The sequence below is a fragment of the Thunnus albacares genome, chromosome 22 (genome assembly GCF_914725855.1).
Source record: "Thunnus albacares chromosome 22, fThuAlb1.1, whole genome shotgun sequence".
NCBI classification, from domain to species: Eukaryota; Metazoa; Chordata; class Actinopteri; order Scombriformes; family Scombridae; genus Thunnus; species Thunnus albacares.
The window spans coordinates 12,042,326-12,061,077 of record NC_058127.1 but is presented as its reverse complement, the minus strand read 5'-3'; the positions used below and the strand labels follow the sequence as shown (position 1 = coordinate 12,061,077).

The window sequence follows — 18,752 nt, the reverse complement described above, 5'->3', positions numbered from 1 at the left end:
TTAATCAGCTGCAAATTCAAATTTTTCTTTTAGTAACTTTACCTGCACGCCCGGGAAGCTTCTCTGCTATCTTCTCCTTCAGCTGCTTCACAGTCATTCTCTGCATCTGCTCCTCTGTGTCGCACAGGTCGATCTCCATCTTCCCCTTCCTCGCACCATGAACCACGACCTGGTAGATTTTACCCATTTTGCGCTGGTTTTGTGTGCGAGCTGCTGCGCTGCTTTTAGGTTTCACGACTACAGCGTGTACAGCGGATCTGACGTCAGAGAGGAGCAAATGACTTTTTCACTTTCGTTTTAACAAAATCATAACAACAACAATAATAATGCTTAGCCTATTTTATTCTCCTCGGCGTGCTTAGGTTTGAAAAACTCTGTGTCAGATAATTTAGTCTGTGAGACTAATCAGCTGTCAGGTTTTCTTCAACAAACTCTGAGTTTTTCTCTCTCTCCTCTCTCCTGCAGGGCTATTTCCTCATTCATTCAGTCCATAAAAAATGGAGAATGCCCTCAAAATACTATACTAGCTACAATGAAATTAAGAAATGTTTTCCTCCCTCTGTAACAAGCAGCTTATGAGGTGCGTTCAATGTTAGCTAAGTTAATCTGAGTTTCTAGTGTCAAATTGATCTGCATCAACTATAGTCAGCAGTGATGTTGTCATTGTGTCTGTGTTATTGATGTCAGACATTAAAGTAACACCTAATGCACGATTATATGTCCAGTAAGCATACATATTTCCTCTCTTTGCATTTTATGTGTTATGTTTGCTCATTTAGACAAATAGTTAAGTTCAAGCACATTTTTGGTATTTTAGGAGGGAAGGATGAACTGTTTTATAAACCAGTGCCTTTTATAGACCTTATGTGTTGCTTTTTAGAATTGTGGCTTGAATGCATGATGTCTTCCAAGCCCCAGTATGATATATGTGAATTATATTAAACTAATTTGTTGGCCCCTCTGACATCCTCTGCACCTCCCTGGTTTAAAGGTACTTTTACTTTACTTGAGTATTTCCATTTGATGCTACTTTATACTTCCACTCCACTACATTACAGAGGGAAATATTTTTATGCCACTACATTTATTTCACAGCTATATTAATTACTTTTTAGATAAACATTTTTCACATGTAAAACAGATTTTTATTTTCCCACTTGTAATTAATTTAGATCACTGTAAAGACTGTTTACACCTTGACATTAAAAGGGTCTTTTTTCTGTGATCAGTATCACAAAATAAATCCACTTTAAATCCTTTTTGGTTCAATGTTTTAAGACAACAAAACATGACAAATTTCATATCTGTATACAATATGTATAATACATATAACACTGAGTGGGGACATTTTGCATAATGAATACTTTTACTTTTTAAGCCTATTTTAAGTATATTTTTCAACTAATGCATTTATAAATGTACGTAATATTTTTAATGCAGGGATTTTACTTGTAATGGAGTATTTTTATGCTGTGGTATTGTTGCTTTTATTTAAGTGAAAGATGTCATCAGATGTTTTTGTGAAAGCCACTTTTGAGTCTTCATAACAAATTTCCTGTATACTTTGCTTGTCTTTGCTTGTTCTGATTTGTGTGTCTGAAGTTTGTGAGTACTTAGAAAAGCTCAAACTTCATCCCTGCACTGATCCTGCAGCCCTCAGACAAACCTTCATACCTGCACAGAAACTAAGACCACATGAATTCACATACTGTATTCATGATGCGTGCTTACAGCCAACCTGCAGACATTTCCTGTTAAGTATAAGTAGGAAGTATTACTCATGGAACAGTGGCACAAGAGTAGAAAATGACCTGTAATCACTGCAAAAAAGTCATTTTTCTCCATCCATTAAAAGAGAATAACTGCATTAAATCATGAAGTTTTTCTAACATAAATGCACAATGTCTTTTTTATGATAGCAAAAAGTGTGTGCAAGTATGTGACTGAATAACTTAACTCTGTATGTTGCACATGGTTATATATAAAACTGTGACATTTAACATTTATCCATCTGCAAGACATTTAATCAAAACATAAACATCCCTGATCACAGTCAGCTGATACCAGAATAATTAGGTCTGCATGAAACTTGGTAAATTGTGATCAAACTATTTTATTAATATGAATCCTTAAACAAGAATACACAAAATTAAGTTCTCTTTCATCACTTCCATGGATCTTTTTTGACTTTGCCGTCACTCTTTTTAGCATTTCTTCTCTCTCTCAGACTTACAGCGTTTTCTCCTTTTGTCACAGTTTGCATAGCCTGCAGTTTGCAGTTTGGAATAACATGCTGCACTCTCTCCTTATTCCTCTTTAAATTGCTTGATTTTCTGCATAGATTGGGTGAATTACACTCAGTGGGTTCCTTCAGAGCCAACGGACTCAGTGAGTACAGACATGAAGAGGAGCAGCCATTGGAGGAAACATCACAATCTCCCATATTTGACCTAACACCAGCCTCTATTTTCTGTTTAATACTTTTTCCTTCTTTGTTTACATCTGCTACTGTCTCACTTTTATTTTTCACACCTATAGTTTCTGATAGCTTGACTGTATTTGTTGTTGGTCTACTATCAGTTACACTTGTTTTTTTTGTTCCAGTCTTTGTAACAATACTGCTCTGTGTTTCCCAGACAATCTCATCTGCTTTTAGTCTTTTCTTTTGAGAGTTGTGGTTTTGTTCCAACATGCTGTTGTCTGAGTGTTTTCTAAAATGTGCTGTAGGAGTCCCTCTAGTGTTTAGATGATAGATGTGCTGCTCTGAGTTTGTAGCTGCATGCTGCTCTATGTTTGGCCCATGACTTTTTTGTCCTTCATCTTTTTCTGGCTTTGCAAAATTAGATTTTTGCAAACTTGTTCTGTAACTGTTTCCATCTTCTACTGTTTGAGGCAACATCTCTTTGCGTGACCTCACGCATGCCGCTCTCTGATTTGTCTGTTTTTCCACTTCTCCAGAAATGTTTGTCAGTTTCTTCCAAACTGTGTCATCATCACTCTTCTTTAATATATCACCATTCAAGTGCTGAAGGCTTTTTCCTCCGTTACAACTATCGTCTTTCAGCTGATGACGAGGAACAGGAGCCTCTCCTCTCTCTGCCTCGTCATGTCTTCCTTCAGATTCGACATCTGAATGTGCAAAGCGAGCTTCCTGGTCGCCTTCACCAGTTTTTTCGGGATCTCTGTTCACTTTGAAGAGAAAGACAGACCTAGCCTTGTAATAAATTACATTTCAAGGAAGCAATAGTGAAGTAATCCCTGGCTTTAATTGGCTGACAAAGGTCCTTCTGATTGGATCTAAATAGTCATAAAGGTCTCAGGTTAATTTAAAAAGCAAACGAAATACTTGAATTTATTTAGAAATTAAACAAAAATCATTAAACCAAGAAGTGCATGTTATACATTCGTGAACTTACCCTTCTTGTACATGAGGAGGTAAGCTGTGTAAGACCTGGGAAAAATTAAAAAACAACAAAAACATGATTGAATGTTACATTATAGTAAGGTTTTAGATTGCAACAAATAAATATTAAATATTTTATCAGCCACTCTAGAGCTGTCACAATAATTTGTTTCATCTGCCTCTTTGGTTTTCTAGTTTAACTCCTCCTTGCTTCTGATTGGTTAGTCCAGTCACAGTGGAGTTAGAAACAAGAGGTGTTGTTTAAAACATTATTCACAAAAAAAGCAGCAAAAGTAATATCAAAGTGTTGTTGAGCAACGCACATAGACTCCAGCTGCATCTCTGAAATGATGCTCATCTCTGGTTATAATGAAGGCAACATTTACCTCAAAGAGTTCTTTCCAGCTCCAAAGAGTGGTCGTTCGACCTGTAGAAATGAGAAATAATATGACAGTAACTGATATGTTAGTAAACTTTATGATGTATGTTTAACTGTGTGAAATCCGACTGCTTATACAATAAGAGATAGAAAAAATTAACCTCCTTACACTTTTAACAGTGTGGTCATCAAACTGATACCATGCGCCAGTTTCAAAAGATTTGATTTGTGCAGTATAATGACCTCCCATTAAATTACCAAAGTGGTTCACTAAAGCGTAGAGGTTATACGTGCAACTCTGAAGAGAGAAAATAAAACAAAGTCACAATATTGAAGAAATGTTAAGTTAAAATAATTTGCTGCTGAGCAAATAAAAGCATACCTCCATGTGTAAAGTTTGGGGCACGTCAACTTCACAGTGAAGCTTGAAATAACACCTGCGCTTGTCGTCAAAGCTGAATCTCTTCAGCAGCAGGGTCAGAATCTTTGGATTTCGTGTTATTTCACATTCCTGCACCAAATAAAGAAAACAACTGCATGAATAAGAGGCAGCCGTAGAATCAACCATCGTACTAAAGAGTTCAAGAGATCAAATTTATCACTCACAAAGTCTGCATCTTGCTTTTTATTGCACCGGTTGCAGTGCCTCTTGTTGTCCCTGCAAACTTTCTCTTTCTTGAAGAATGCCTTCAACCCTTTCTCCTGTAAACATAATATAAAGATTAATACTTCACTGTTCTTATTTTCTCCCTTAATGAAAAATTACAATAGTTAAAAGTATGTTACCACGCTGAAGGTGTGAAATGAATCTTCCACCGCAAGTGGCAAAGTCCAAAAAAAGTTCCTGGAATTGCTCCTCTCCTTGCACTTGAGGCATATGATCTTGTGATTCAGCTCTCCCTTGAATATCTGGACATAAAGGTAAGTAAGTGCTGTGTAGCCTGGTAGTTAAAGGATTAAAGGACTGCAAATATTTTTACTTAGTATCAAATATAGGCTTGAATGCTCAAACCACTCCTGTAGCGTAACTCACATCTTTAATCAGTTGATCTGTATGCTCAAAACTTTTCAAATAACCGTTTATTTATCAATAAATCGCTAAAACAACTGGTTCCTGTACCTTCAGAGCTATGGGGAGGCAACATCGTGCAGTCCCTCCAGGAAATTGCGACATTGTAAACGTAAAAATTAACACAATTCAAGAAATCTCTGCAATATTTGCGAGAGCTTCCAATTTTGTAAAATTGCCACAACTTTTCTGCATGAAATGGCCAAATCAACAGATACCTTGTGATTTGGACCAATTGTCGCATTTGGTATCTTGGTAATTTACGTCATTGCAGCTCGCAGCATGCATTTAGCGAGGATTCAGGCGTGCATTCATGTATAAGATGGACAAATCTTACCTGCCAACAAGAATTACAACCATAGGCTGTGCAAAACAATACCCAAATGTTCCCAAATCAGCAAAGATTTTTAAACATAAAAATGGGCACTTTGGAAACATATATAAAAAAGAAAATACTATACTTAAGTTCCATTTACAAGCCTTTATTAAATAAACTTTCATCATGTGATGGATGTTATTAGTCTTTGGAGTCGTTTCTAAACAAACTACTGTGATCATAATCTTCGGGGTAAAGGAACATGTGAACCAGTGCAACGGTTTTCTTTTTAATAGTTTTTGGACAATAACAGATCCACGGCACAGAGGAATAAAATATATCAGGATGAATGCACACATTATACTAGATCAGTTCATTGTTGGTTTGGTTCTGCACATGAGATTTGTTGACAACAAGAAAAAATTTAGAAAACCACCAGCTTTATCCTTTAATGGCGTGTTTTGTGATTTGTCTCTACCTTGGATGCCTCTGGACTGGTCAGACACAGGATCTTCTCAAAATACTCAGCAGCATCACGTTGCTTGTATACTGAAAGTAGAATTGATTGGACAAGGAAAGGGCTTTTAATGTAAAAGAGTGGTATCATTAATATGTGTGTGAGACTGTGCCAGGCTCAAGAATCTGCAGGTTTTTAATCCACAAGCACCTACAGCAGCAATGTGGTGTCTAAAGTCAAAACTTACTGTCTGTAATCCCCAGTGTTTTTGTGATGCGATGTGTTTTGGCCACACTTTTCTCTAATTCAGTAAACAATATTCCCAGGTGTGGGTCAATGGTTGTTGAATCTTTAATGAGGCATCTGTAGCACATATAAGAGGTGTCACTTTAGTAGATGTAAAGCCAATGAGGCAAAGTCAAGTGATTTCATAAGATCTGTCTTAATACAAAGAGCAACATAAACCAATTTCGTTCGATTTTCATTTAATCTGACCAGGCTACAAATCAAAAGACACTCAGAACAACGCTGAGGTTACAAACCGTTTTATCGCCTCCCGGAAGTCTTCAGTCATGAAAAGCACCTGAAGCACGCTGTTCAAATAACAGGTAAGACCTGGACTGTTGAGGCCATAATAATCTAAAGACACAAGTTCAAAAATGGAAAAAAAAATTAACAGTGAAAGAATAAATGGCATGCACATTATCATAAAACTCATCATTTCATGTCACTCACCTGAGATGCTGATGCGGTTTAGTTTCTTTCTGAACTTTTCAACATGGTAATGATTCATACTGATGTCCTTCAAACGAGAGTGTTGACATTTTTAGATCACTGAATTTGTCTTCAGATGTGTGGATTGAACCTGTTAAAACACATGTGATACAGCAGAAGTTAAGGGACGGCAAACAAGTTAATACAAAACACCTGCAGAAGGACAACCTTTAAGGCAACAGTTTGGTATTTTTGAAGTTTGGCCTTCTTTGACACTCACTGCTTATAAACCAGGCAGGTAGCATTAATTTAAAACTGGTTTATACTGTAGTGGATTTATAACCAGTTTATAATTGGAACTTGGGTTGAGCAACATGAGTAGATACAGAAGGTTTTACAATTATTTTGATACCACTTTGTTAGTTAATAAGAATGGTGGAAAGATTTTTTTAGTGCATTAAACTCTTGAAGAAGCTGTCTGTGTCCTGTATGAAGATGAGGGTGGATATCTCTGAAAATTATACTTTTACACATGTAGTAATCATCTCTAAGTTTAATAATACTGGCAGTATTATGACAGGACCACTTGAATTTTGAAAAAAAAGGAATTTTTTCTCCATTTATCTACCTGTAATATATGTTTAATGCAGATATATACATATTAACATTACTATGTTTGTATTTAGATGTAGCTATGTGTATATGTGTAGAGATAATTGAGAAATAATTAGTCTGTAGTCTCTGTACTTTAACGGTAATCTTTACAAATCTGTTGGCTGTTCTTTCTTGAAGGAGGGCGCATCACAAATATAAAGTGAGTTGATGTTAAGGAAAATAAACCCATCTAATTCTTTGTAGACTACTGCATGGTTAGTGAGTGTAAAAAAAAGGGCTACAACTAACAGTTATTTTCATTATCAGTTCATCTGCAGATTATTTTCTCAATTTATCATTTGGTCTATAAAATGTCAGAAAATATTGAAAAATGACCGTTACAATTTCCCACAGTCAAAGGTGACATCTTCAAATGTCTTATGTTGTCCAACCAATGGTCAAAAACCCAAAGATATTTAGTTTACTCTCATGTATGACGAATAAAAGCATAAATTTATTACATTTCAGAAGCTGAAAACAGCATTTTTTGGCATTTTCGTTAAAAAAAAATAGAAAATTAATTATCAAAATAGTTGCTGGTTCATTTTCTGACGATCAACTAATCGATTAATCGACTAATCATTGCAGCTCAGTGTAAAATAGAGATAAAACTTCTGATATTATGAACTGCTCCTTTAAGAAAGTCTGGTCAGGTGACCATAACATAATTGTGAGCACACTATAAAAATAACAAGAAAGCTAATCAATTAATAATTCAGGAAGGAAACTACAGGCTGAAACTTTAAGACTTCTTAACCCAAAGAAACTCTACAGCAGCAGATTTACTACATAAAAGGGAACCATTGAACGCAGCTGTTGTGTTTGGGTGTTATGGAACCCCATGCAGCCTCAGTCCTCCATTATCCACTGAGCCAAAAGACAGTTTAAAAATGGACAAGAATACAGTAAAACCACGATAAATAAGCCGTTAAAGTAACAGACACAAACACTATAACTCTTAAGGTGTGTAAACACAGATGGTGACTTTGTACATGTAGTGAAATGGGAGGGTAAATCACGAGAATACTCACCATGCAGCTCACGTCTTTGCTACAATCTTCTTTCACTTTCGATATCAGCTTTTAAGGAGGAAGATACCACGACACACAGACAGACAGACAGAGGGAGGGTCAACACTTCAAACTAGACTCAGACCCTGAGACTTTACTCTCAAGTGTTGAATTAGTGTGAAATAATCCTCCAGACAGTGTTTGTGCAGTTTCATGTGTGTCTGTCGTGCTTCCTGTTGAGCACAACAATAAAGGAAAATCCTTAAAAACAAACAAACAAACAAACAAAAAAACAACAACAACCACTAAGACACACAATTTCTCCTTATAAATCTTATTTTATTTACCGGTTTAAGGATTGAGGTGGTTTCATCTTTCTCTATAGGCTTCAGCTCTTCTCCTAAATTAAAATCCAAGTGTATTACTTTGGTTAATACTGCGAAAAGTTTCTTCACTAATATTTTCATGAATTTATTTTTAAATAGTCTACAAAAAGCTGTGCAAAATAAACATGTTCTGTAACATTCACTTAAATAAGTAATTTAAATTATGTATTGATTTAACAAAGTGTTTTCCATAGGTGTGTTTCACTGTAAATATATATCAGGTCAGTCACGCTCATATAAAACACGTGGACAGCCATGACATTTGTCTTAAATACCTCAGATGATGATCATGGTGACATTTAGTCTGTTAACTAGGATCAAGTCTTACTTTAAATCACATTTTTCACTAATAAAAGTGTAAATAGTCTTTCAACTTTCAACGAGATACGACCCACTAGATACGACCCTGACGTTTGTCAACAGGAAGGATGACTTGGATCCACTGTGTAAGATTCATCTCCTTTCTCACTGAGCAGAGAGACAGAAAAGTGCAATAAAAGAGGACAGTTTCATTAGTTATGCTGTGTACAGATGTTCAAATTTTCACCTCCCCTTTAAAGTTCCTTTTCATGATCTGCTGCATTTTATTGTAAGTCAGTGTCACCTAAAGCACTCCTCCTCCTCCTGCTCTGTTACTGACAACAGCATAAATGACATTTCACTAATTTACTTCTTTTGTGCACTTCAGGTTCAGATGATGAAGATGACTGTCTCACAGCAGAGATGTCCTGCAGCCACGCTGTCACTCCTGATTCTCTGACACAATGGTGTTGCAGCCAGTTGGATCAGGTACCTCATGTCTTAAAATCAAAATTTTCAGATGAAAAATGAAAAATGAAAGCAGTCTGATCCAATTGGAAAAGAGATAGGGACCATATAAACCATATAATACAGCTGTATGTTCAGTTATGTTTCTCCTAGTCAGACTGCGACAGCATTAGTGGAGTTTATTATTATTATTATTATTATTTTTTCTTTTTTTTTATTTCACTGAAAAACCTCCAAAGCAGATCTTGGGCTCAGACTACAAGACTACAACCTGCAACTCCTTTTTTTTCTGTTACTTGCAGTAATGTACCACAGATGGCTTATTCTGCCATCTACTGGTGAGTGGAAGACATGTGTAACTCTGAAACAAGAACTAACTGTATGTAAATTTAATATAGAATAAAATGTTAAATGAAATAAAGTTTGGTGTTATTTGAAAAAAACACTTCATTGTTTGTCCTAACTTCTGCACAAATCACACATAGTGGACATTTCAAAGTAAAAAGAAAATATATTCAGTGTCTGAAATTGCTGCATATGATTAGTTTAAATAATAGTGCTCTACCTACTTTATCAAAACAGATGTTATATTTAAACACATATTTAGTCCAGTATATAGTGTTTAGTCCTGTATAGCTTCAAATTGGTCAATCTGGCCCACTTTGGTATACAGTAGATGTGTAATCTGCATACCTGTATGACTTTGCTGTAATACCAAAACATCAACTTTACTTTCTTTCTTTCTTTTTTTTTTTTAATATGCAGCCCTATAAATTGATAATACTGTTGGTGGATTTATCCCTAACTAGAGTGCATCTACAGTCTTGTCAGGTTCATAAGTTAGATGCAGTATTTCCTCAGGTATTCAGACATTTAAATTTGATCAAAATGCATATTTCATTAAACTTGTCCTTGGTCAATAGTGGCAATAGTGTTTTATTTAATTTTTGATTAGTCATTTTTTAAATTAGCCTGGTAAAACCGTACAAACATTCACTTTGATGTATGTAATTTAAATGGTTAATTAATTAATAAAAGTGTTCCCAGTGAGTCAGTATCTATGTCTTGAAAAGATGTCAAAAAGTGGTAAAACATGCCAACAGCCATGATGTGGCTTGTCATGACTTCAAGATGAAAATGATTAAAAAAATTTTTTTTAAAAACTACATAATTTGTAAAACAAACAAATGTGATTCAAACTTTTCCAATGAATTGTATGTATGGAGGCTTTGGCTCAGCTGGCAGACAATTATTCATTAATCAGTTATTGTGGTTCAATCAATTTGGTGGTTCGATCACTGACTCCTCCTGTCCATGTGTTATGATACATACGCTGTACTGTATAAATAAAATTTATTTACAGCTGATCAGAAAAGTGCACTTGCTGCTTGAAATGTGAATCTCAGCGATGAATCATATAGCAAAGATTTGCTGTATATTCCTGATCATTTTGTTGAACATGCAGACTTAGAAAAATAGGCATTCATGTCAATATCAAAATAATTTTAATGCATTATTCATGTTTTTTCGTTATGCAAGAAAACATCTCCATGTTCTTTTTTTTGGTGAATACAATCCACTTTTGTATTAATTCATGACTACATACAATAACATATTGATTTGGCAATTACTATCAGCTCATTTTAAATTCATCAGTGAATAATCAAAGCAACTGTATATGATCTTAAATGTATCACAATATGGTAATTTACATGTTTTCAAATGGTTTAATAAATGGAAGACAAACATTTAGAAGCAGAGTTGATTAATAACATGAAACATTATTGTCTTAACATTATAATTATTCATTATCACTTTGACAGCAAGTTGCAGGTAAGATTACTGGTTGACATTTCTAAATCCATGTAAAGTGCTGAAAGGAGTCTTCCTTCCTCTCTCAATCTGGACTCATTGAGAGATGGTATTAGAAATATTACATGTTTTACATTTAATGAACAACCACAAACAGCGAGAAAATCCAGAAGAGGGATTGTGGTTTTGATTCTTGTTGAACTCCTGCAGAGTTGTGGAGAACGCCCATCTGGTGGAACCCTGCTGAATACCCTTTTCCAACTAATCTGCTTCTTTTTTTATATCTTTTACCTTTGTTTTTTCTTCTTTGCTTTTGTCTCAGTGTCTGGGCCTTGTTGTTGTTGTTGTTGTTGTTGTTTTTTCATCTCATCTTCTTTCTGTTGTTCTCGATCAATGTCTTCACCCTGTTGTTCTTTCACCTTATCTTCTGTCTTTTGTTCTGGACTAATGTCTTCACCCTGTTGTTCTTTCACCTCATCTTCTGTCTGTTGTTCTGGACTAATGTCTTAACCTTGTTGTTCTTTCATCTTATCTTCTGTCTTTTGTTCTGGACTAATGTCTTCATCTTGTTGTTCTTTCACCTTTATGTTCTTTCTGTAATTCTGGACTAATGTCTTCACCCTGTTGTTCTTTCACCTCATCTTCTGTCTTTTGTTCTGAACTAATGTCTTCACCCTGTTGTTCTTTCACCTTATCTTCTTTCCGTAATTCTGGACTAATGTCTTCACCCTGTTGTTCTTTCACTTTATCTTCTTTCCGTAATTCTGGACTAATGTCTTCACCCTGTTGTTCTGTCACCTCATCTTCTGTCTGTTGTTCTGGACTAATGTCTTCACTCTGTTGTTCTGTCACTTCATCTTCTGTCTGTTGTTCTGGACTAATGTCTTCACTCTGTTGTTCTTTCACCTCATCTTCTGTCTTTTGTTCTGGACTAATGTCTTCATCTTGTTGTTCTTTCACCTTTATGTTCTTTCTGTAATTCTGGACTAATGTCTTCACCCTGTTGTTCTTTCACCTCATCTTCTTTCCGTAATTCTGGACTAATGTCTTCACTCTGTTGTTCTTTCACCTCATCTTCTGTCTTTTGTTCTGGACTAATGTCTTCATCTTGTTGTTCTTTCACCTTTATGTTCTTTCTGTAATTCTGGACTAATGTCTTCACCCTGTTGTTCTTTCACCTTATCTTCTTTCCGTAATTCTGGACTAATGTCTTCACCCTGTTGTTCTTTCACTTTATCTTCTTTCCGTAATTCTGGACTAATGTCTTCACCCTGTTGTTCTGTCACCTCATCTTCTGTCTGTTGTTCTGGACTAATGTCTTCACTCTGTTGTTCTGTCACTTCATCTTCTGTCTGTTGTTCTGGACTAATGTCTTCACTCTGTTGTTCTGTCACCTCATCTTCTGTCTGTTGTTCTGGACTAATGTCTTCACTCTGTTGTTCTGTCACTTCATCTTCTGTCTGTTGTTCTGGACTAATGTCTTCACCCTGTTGTTCTGTCACCTCATCTTCTGTCTTTTGTTCTGGACTAATGTCTTCACCCTGTTGTTCTTTCAATTTATCTTCTTTCTGTAAATCTGGACTAATGTCTTCACCCTGTTGTTCTTTCACCTTATCTTCTTTCTGTAATTCTGGACTAATGTCTTCACCCTGTTGTTCTTTCACCTCATCTTCTGTCTGTTGTTCTGCACTAATGTCTTCACCCTGTTGTTCTTTCACCTCATCTTCTGTCTGTTGTTCTGGACTAATGTCTTCACTGTGTTGTTCTTTCACCTCATCTTCTGTCTTTTGTTCTGGACTAATGTCTTCACCCTTTTGGTCTTTCACCTTATCTTCTTTCTGTAATTTTGGACTAATGTCTTCACCCTGTTGTTCTTTCACCTCATCTTCCGTCTGTTGTTCTGGACTAATGTCTTCACCCTGTTGTTCTTTCAACGTATCTTCTTTCTGTAATTCTGGACTAATGTCTTCACCCTGTTGTTCTTTCACCTTATCTTCTTTCTGTAATTCTGGACTAATGTCTTCACCCTGTTGTTCTTTCACCTCATCTTCTGTCTGTTGTTCTGCACTAATGTCTTCACCCTGTTGTTCTTTCACTTCATCTTCTGTATTTTGTTCTGGACTAATGTCTTCACCCTGTTGTTCTTTCACCTTATCTTCTTTCTGTAATTTTGGACTAATGTCTTCACTCTGTTGTTCTTTCACTTCATCTTCTGTCTGTTGTTCTGGACTAATGTCTTCACCCTTTTGTTCTTTCACCTTATCTTCTTTCTGTAATTTTGGACTCATGTCTTCACCCTGTTGTTCTTTCACCTTATCTTCTTTCTGTAATTTTGGACAAATGTCTTCACCCTGTTGTACTTTCACCTTATCTTCTTTCTGTAATTTTGGACTAATGTCTTCACCCTGTTGTTCTTTCACCTTATCTTCTTTCTGTAATTTTGGACAAATGTCTTCACCCTGTTGTTCTTTCACCTCATCTTCTGTCTGTTGTTCTGCACTAATGTCTTCATTCTGTTGTTCTTTCACCTCATCTTCTGTCTGTTGTTCTGGACTAATGTCTTCACCCTGTTGTTCTTTCACTTCATCTTCTGTCTTTTGTTCTGGACTAATGTCTTCACCCTTTTGTTCTGTCACTTCATCTTCTGTCTTTTGTTCTGGACTAATGTCTTCACTCTGTTGTTCTTTCACCTCATCTTCTGTCTTTTGTTCTGGACTAATGTCTTCACCCTGTTGTTCTTTCACCTTATCTTCTGTCTGTAATTTTGGACTAATGTCTTCACTCTGTTGTTCTTTCACTTCATCTTCTGTATTTTGTTCTGGACTAATGTCTTCACCCTGTTGTTCTTTCACCTCATCTTCTGTCTGTAATTTTGGACTAATGTCTTCACCCTGTTGTTCTTTCACCTTATCTTCTTTCTGTAATTTTGGACTAATGTCTTCACCCTGTTGTTCTTTCACCTCATCTTCTGTCTGTTGTTCTGGACTAATGTCTTCACCCTGTTGTTCTTTCACTTCATCTTCTGTCTTTTGTTCTGGACTAATGTCTTCACCCTTTTGTTCTGTCACTTCATCTTCTGTCTTTTGTTCTGGACTAATGTCTTCACCCTTTTGTTCTTTCACCTCATCTTCTGTCTGTTGTTCTGGACTAATGTCTTCACTCTGTTGTTCTTTCACCTCATCTTCTGTCTGTTGTTCTGCACTAATGTCTTCATTCTGTTGTTCTTTCACCTCATCTTCTGTCTGTTGTTCTGGACTAATGTCTTCACCCTGTTGTTCTTTCACTTCATCTTCTGTCTTTTGTTCTGGACTAATGTCTTCACCCTTTTGTTCTGTCACTTCATCTTCTGTCTGTTGTTCTGGACTAATGTCTTCACTCTGTTGTTCTTTCACCTCATCTTCTGTCTGATGTTCTGGACTAATGTCTTCACTCTGTTGTTCTTTCACTTCATCTTCTGTATTTTGTTCTGGACTAATGTCTTCACCCTGTTGTTCTTTCACCTCATCTTCTTTCTGTAATTTTGGACTAATGTCTTCACCCTGTTGTTCTTTCACCTTATCTTCTTTCTGTAATTTTGGACTAATGTCTTCACCCTGTTGTTCTTTCACCTTATCTTCTTTCTGTAATTTTGGACTAATGTCTTCACCCTGTTGTTCTTTCACCTCATCTTCTATCTGTTGTTCTGCACTAATGTCTTCATTCTGTTGTTCTTTCACCTCATCTTCTGTCTGTTGTTCTGGACTAATGTCTTCACCCTTTTGTTCTGTCACTTCATCTTCTGTCTTTTGTTCTGGACTAATGTCTTCACTCTGTTGTTCTTTCACCTCATCTTCTGTCTGTTGTTCTGGACTAATGTCTTCACCCTGTTGTTCTTTCACCTTATCTTCTGTCTTTTGTTCTGGACTAATGTCTTCACCCTGTTGTTCTGTCACTTCATCTTCTGTCTTTTGTTCTGGACTAATGTCTTCACCCTGTTGTTCTTTCACCTCATCTTCTGTCTGTTGTTCTGGACTAATATCTTCACCATTTTGTTCTTTCACCTTATCTTCTTTCTGTAATTTTGGACCAATGTCTTCACCCTGTTGTTCTTTCACCTCATCTTCTGTCTGTTGTTCTGGACTAATATCTTCACCCTTTTGTTCTTTCACCTTATCTTCTTTCTGTAATTTTGGACTCATGTCTTCACCCTGTTGTTCTTTCACCTTATCTTCTTTCTGTAATTCTGGACTAATGTCTTCACCCTGTTGTTCTTTCACCTCATCTTCTGTCTTTTGTTCTGGACTAATGTCTTCACCCTTTTGTTCTTTCACCTTATCTTCTTTCTGTAATTCTGGACTAATGTCTTCACCCTGTTGTTCTTTCACCTCATCTTCTGTCCGTTCTTCTGGACTAATGTCTTCACCCTGTTGTTCTTTCACCTTGTCTTTCAGATCTTCTGAATTGGTCTCAATGGGCATCTTGCACTTTGTGGCTTTGAAGTAGAGGAAAAATAATATATTTAGCAATGATCTGTTAATATTACAGTCATAGCTTTCTGTTAATGATTTCTTGGTGTATTCTTGTGATCCTACCTCTGTACATGAGTAGATATGCAGTCTTGGTCCTGGTGAACAATAATTTTGGAATTTATTGTTGGCATAAAACAACAAAAGTTTACAACTTTTATTAAGCACTTCTGGATATATGATGTAATATATGTCACTTTTAATAAAATGGATTTCATAGAACGTACTTTTCATTGCTGGGTTCGTTCACCTAGACCGTTTAACAAAAACAAATAGAACAATGTCAATAAACTTCCATTTAATGTTTCATCTTTCTGTATGTGTATTAATGTGTGCCATCCTAATACAAAGGATCAGGTAAAATCCCTCTTACCTTGTTGACATAATCATCATTAAACCCGTACCAGGTTTCTTCCCCATTTGGCCGGATGGTGGCAGTGTAATGGCCACCTCTTAGACTGCCCATGTGATTCACTACTCCATAGAGTTCATACTTCTTGTTCTACAGTGAAGAACACAGTCAGGCATCACAAAAGGTTTTGAAAGCAAATATAAGGAACACCATTCAGATATAAATCACATATAAAAGTTACTTCTCCTTACCTTTATCTGTAATGTGCGTGATACATGAACACAGCAGTCTGATTTGACATGTGACATGGTTTTGTAGTCAAAGTCAAATCTTTTCAAGAGTAGAGTCAGAATTTGAGGAAATTTCACCATCTCACATCCCTAAATACCACAAGAAACATTATTAAACACTATATCCTTTGATCACAGTATTGTAAACTAACATACAAAGTGTTCATTTGATTCACATTTAAAATTTGTTCTGCCTGCAGTTTGTGTTTAAGGTAAAACTCACTTTGGTTGCCTCTGTTTTCTCTTTACATTCTTTGCAGTACACCATGTTGTCTCCACTGAATGATTTAGACTGGAAAATTCTTTCAAATCCCACTTCCTATAAAAACATGAATGTTACAGTAAATTCTAAAAATCAATTAGAAAGCTCACATCACATAAAAATACAAAACTAGAACTCTGATTGTTAAATTCTGCTCACCACACTGTAGTTTGTATCCAGAGGATCTTTTGACAGTGACAGTGGAAGAGTCCAGAATGGATTTGTCTCTTCATTGATTATGTGGCCTCTGGAGCATTTTATCCTGACTGTGAGGTCTCCTTTAAAAGCCTTAAAAATAAATGACTGTCATCACACAACATTCTGATTTGTTCACCTGTAAATTACATGTATATTTTATAAGTGCTCACCTCAGAGGCTTTTTGGCTGATCTTACTTAAAATCATCTCCAGGCATTCAGCTGCATCACGCTGTTCATGAACTTTGAAAGGATACATCAAATTGAATCTCATTATTAATTTAATCAAAGCATTTCACTCAATTTACCACTGATGACTTTCTTATGGATTGCACCTTACTCTTTGATTCTTAATTATCACTGTCTAACTTACCATTTTTGATCCCAAATGTGTCTGTGATAGTTTTTGTTCCACATGTTGTTTTTTTCAGTTTTTCAAAGATGTTTTTCAGCGGCAGATCTGTTTCTGATTTTGGATCCAACCTTTATGGAGAGAGAAGTTTCTCAGTGAATTGTACTTCTTCAATTGTATTAAACTATTTACTGTCTGTATTAACATGCCCACTGGTAGAGTTTGAATCTTTGAGACATATGAATCACCAACCCAGTCTTATGGCAGTTTGTGAAATAGTCATGAAATTGAATCTATAGGTTTATGTACATGGACATGAATTTTCCATTTTTTTTGTGACACTTAGCAGACTTTCAAACGTATGTATTTCAATTGGAAGTAGATATTATGCCTGCAGCACTTTTTTTCTGTCAGTTGGGACTCGGGAGCACAGAAGATGTATTGTTTTTTCTCATTTGTTATTAATTTTTTTGAACTATAACCGCTACGTTACTCAACATTTAATAACAAGATTTTATACTTGTTTTTATTTCTTTACTTCAATTTTTATCAGTCCTCCTGTGTGTGGAAAGTGTGGTTAATACACACACACACACACACACACACACACACGTTGGAGTGCTTTATTGGATGCCATGGCTCAATATTAATCGAGGAAGACTCTGTTTTAAGAAAGATGATTTCATGTTAAATATCCTCAGCCACATATTCTTGGAAATATAAAATTAAATGAGCAACTTCACATTTTACAATCACAGGCTATAAAATGCCCTTTCTTAACAGAGATAGTGGCATTTGGACATGGGCAATTAAAAGTAAATAGCAGATATGATAGTAAATAAAAGTAGCATAACACAAAGCGGACTGTCTTCGTCTCCAAAGCAACGGTTGATGAGGCTCATGGGTAGGCTAATGAAGCTGCTTCCGCTATTAAAAACTGACAAAAAAACTTGATTTCTCAGAATCGAAGGAGAAATAATTAAAACGGATGGCCATAAAATGAACCTATCGTATTGTTGAGTTATTAAGGACACTTTTGCGTTATTGTGTTGAGAAATGTTAAAGATATCATTAAAATCGACAGTGAGGAAAATACTTCCCGCCCACTGGACTGATAAAATTGAAATAAAGAAATAAAAAAAAGATAAAATCTTGTGGTTAAATGTTGAGTAACGAAGAAGTAATAGTAAAAAAAGAAAGAAAAAAAAGAGATGAGAAAAAAACAATAGGAGTTTCTGTGCTCCCGAGTCCTGACTGTCAGAAAAAAACGTGCCACAGCACGAAACATACTTCCAACTGAAATAGTTCATATTAGTTTGAAAGTCATGTTGAGTGTCACGAAAAAAAGGGAAAATTCATGTCAATGTACACAAATCTATAGATTAAATTTACAGGCAGACAGGAAAGAGAGATGGGTGCAAATGCAACAAATGTCCCTGGCTGGAATCGAACCATTCAGCTACCAGGGTGTTCCTCCTGGTATTATTTTAGATAATATTTTGTTTATATTTTAATTATTCTCCTAGTACTTTATTTACTACAAAGGAAAACAACTATTTCAAACCTTTCATGGATCTCTGTTGTCATGAAGAGAACTTGTAGGACACTGTTGAGGTAACATGTGGCTCCTTGATTTTTCAGGCCGTGATGACATCTCTGTGGTTGGGTATCTAAGAAACAAACCTCTGTGTCATTACACCGTTTTCATTCATTTAGAACAGGCTGAATTGAACCATGATTTATTTATATCCATTCAAGTAATGTAGCCTGATGTGGTGGAAAACTGCCTATTCATGATCAAACGAATGTGCCAATGAGAGTGCAAAG

General features: G+C 35.9%; 3 protein-coding genes across 3 annotated transcripts; all 3 read right to left on the bottom strand.

Annotated features, from left to right (window-relative positions):
• Positions 1–1,956: 1,956 nt before the first annotated feature.
• Positions 1,957–18,502, bottom strand: LOC122973503 (ubiquitin carboxyl-terminal hydrolase 17-like protein C). The gene is made up of 13 exons (XM_044341076.1): positions 18,490–18,502; positions 8,024–8,030; positions 6,360–6,489; positions 6,167–6,263; positions 5,872–5,987; positions 5,646–5,716; positions 4,569–4,691; positions 4,389–4,484; positions 4,165–4,293; positions 3,952–4,080; positions 3,790–3,830; positions 3,417–3,451; positions 1,957–3,189 (listed from the first exon to the last, which is right to left on the bottom strand). The coding sequence occupies exons 3-13, from the start codon at positions 6,415–6,417 to the stop codon at positions 2,165–2,167; spliced, it is 1,920 nt and encodes a 639-aa protein (XP_044197011.1). The 5' UTR covers positions 6,418–6,489; positions 8,024–8,030; positions 18,490–18,502; the 3' UTR covers positions 1,957–2,164.
• LOC122973515 (gelsolin-related protein of 125 kDa-like) lies at positions 11,767–13,109 on the bottom strand (the record flags this gene model as incomplete). The annotated part of the gene is made up of 1 exon (XM_044341093.1): positions 11,767–13,109. A coding segment is annotated over one exon (1,038 nt), but the record flags the coding sequence as incomplete, so codon positions are not given.
• LOC122974489 (probable inactive protein kinase DDB_G0270444) lies at positions 13,282–16,383 on the bottom strand. The gene is made up of 7 exons (XM_044342524.1): positions 16,339–16,383; positions 15,847–15,975; positions 15,701–15,723; positions 15,540–15,571; positions 14,573–15,439; positions 13,916–14,353; positions 13,282–13,292 (listed from the first exon to the last, which is right to left on the bottom strand). The coding sequence occupies exons 1-7, from the start codon at positions 16,381–16,383 to the stop codon at positions 13,282–13,284; spliced, it is 1,545 nt and encodes a 514-aa protein (XP_044198459.1).
• Positions 18,503–18,752: the final 250 nt, after the last annotated feature.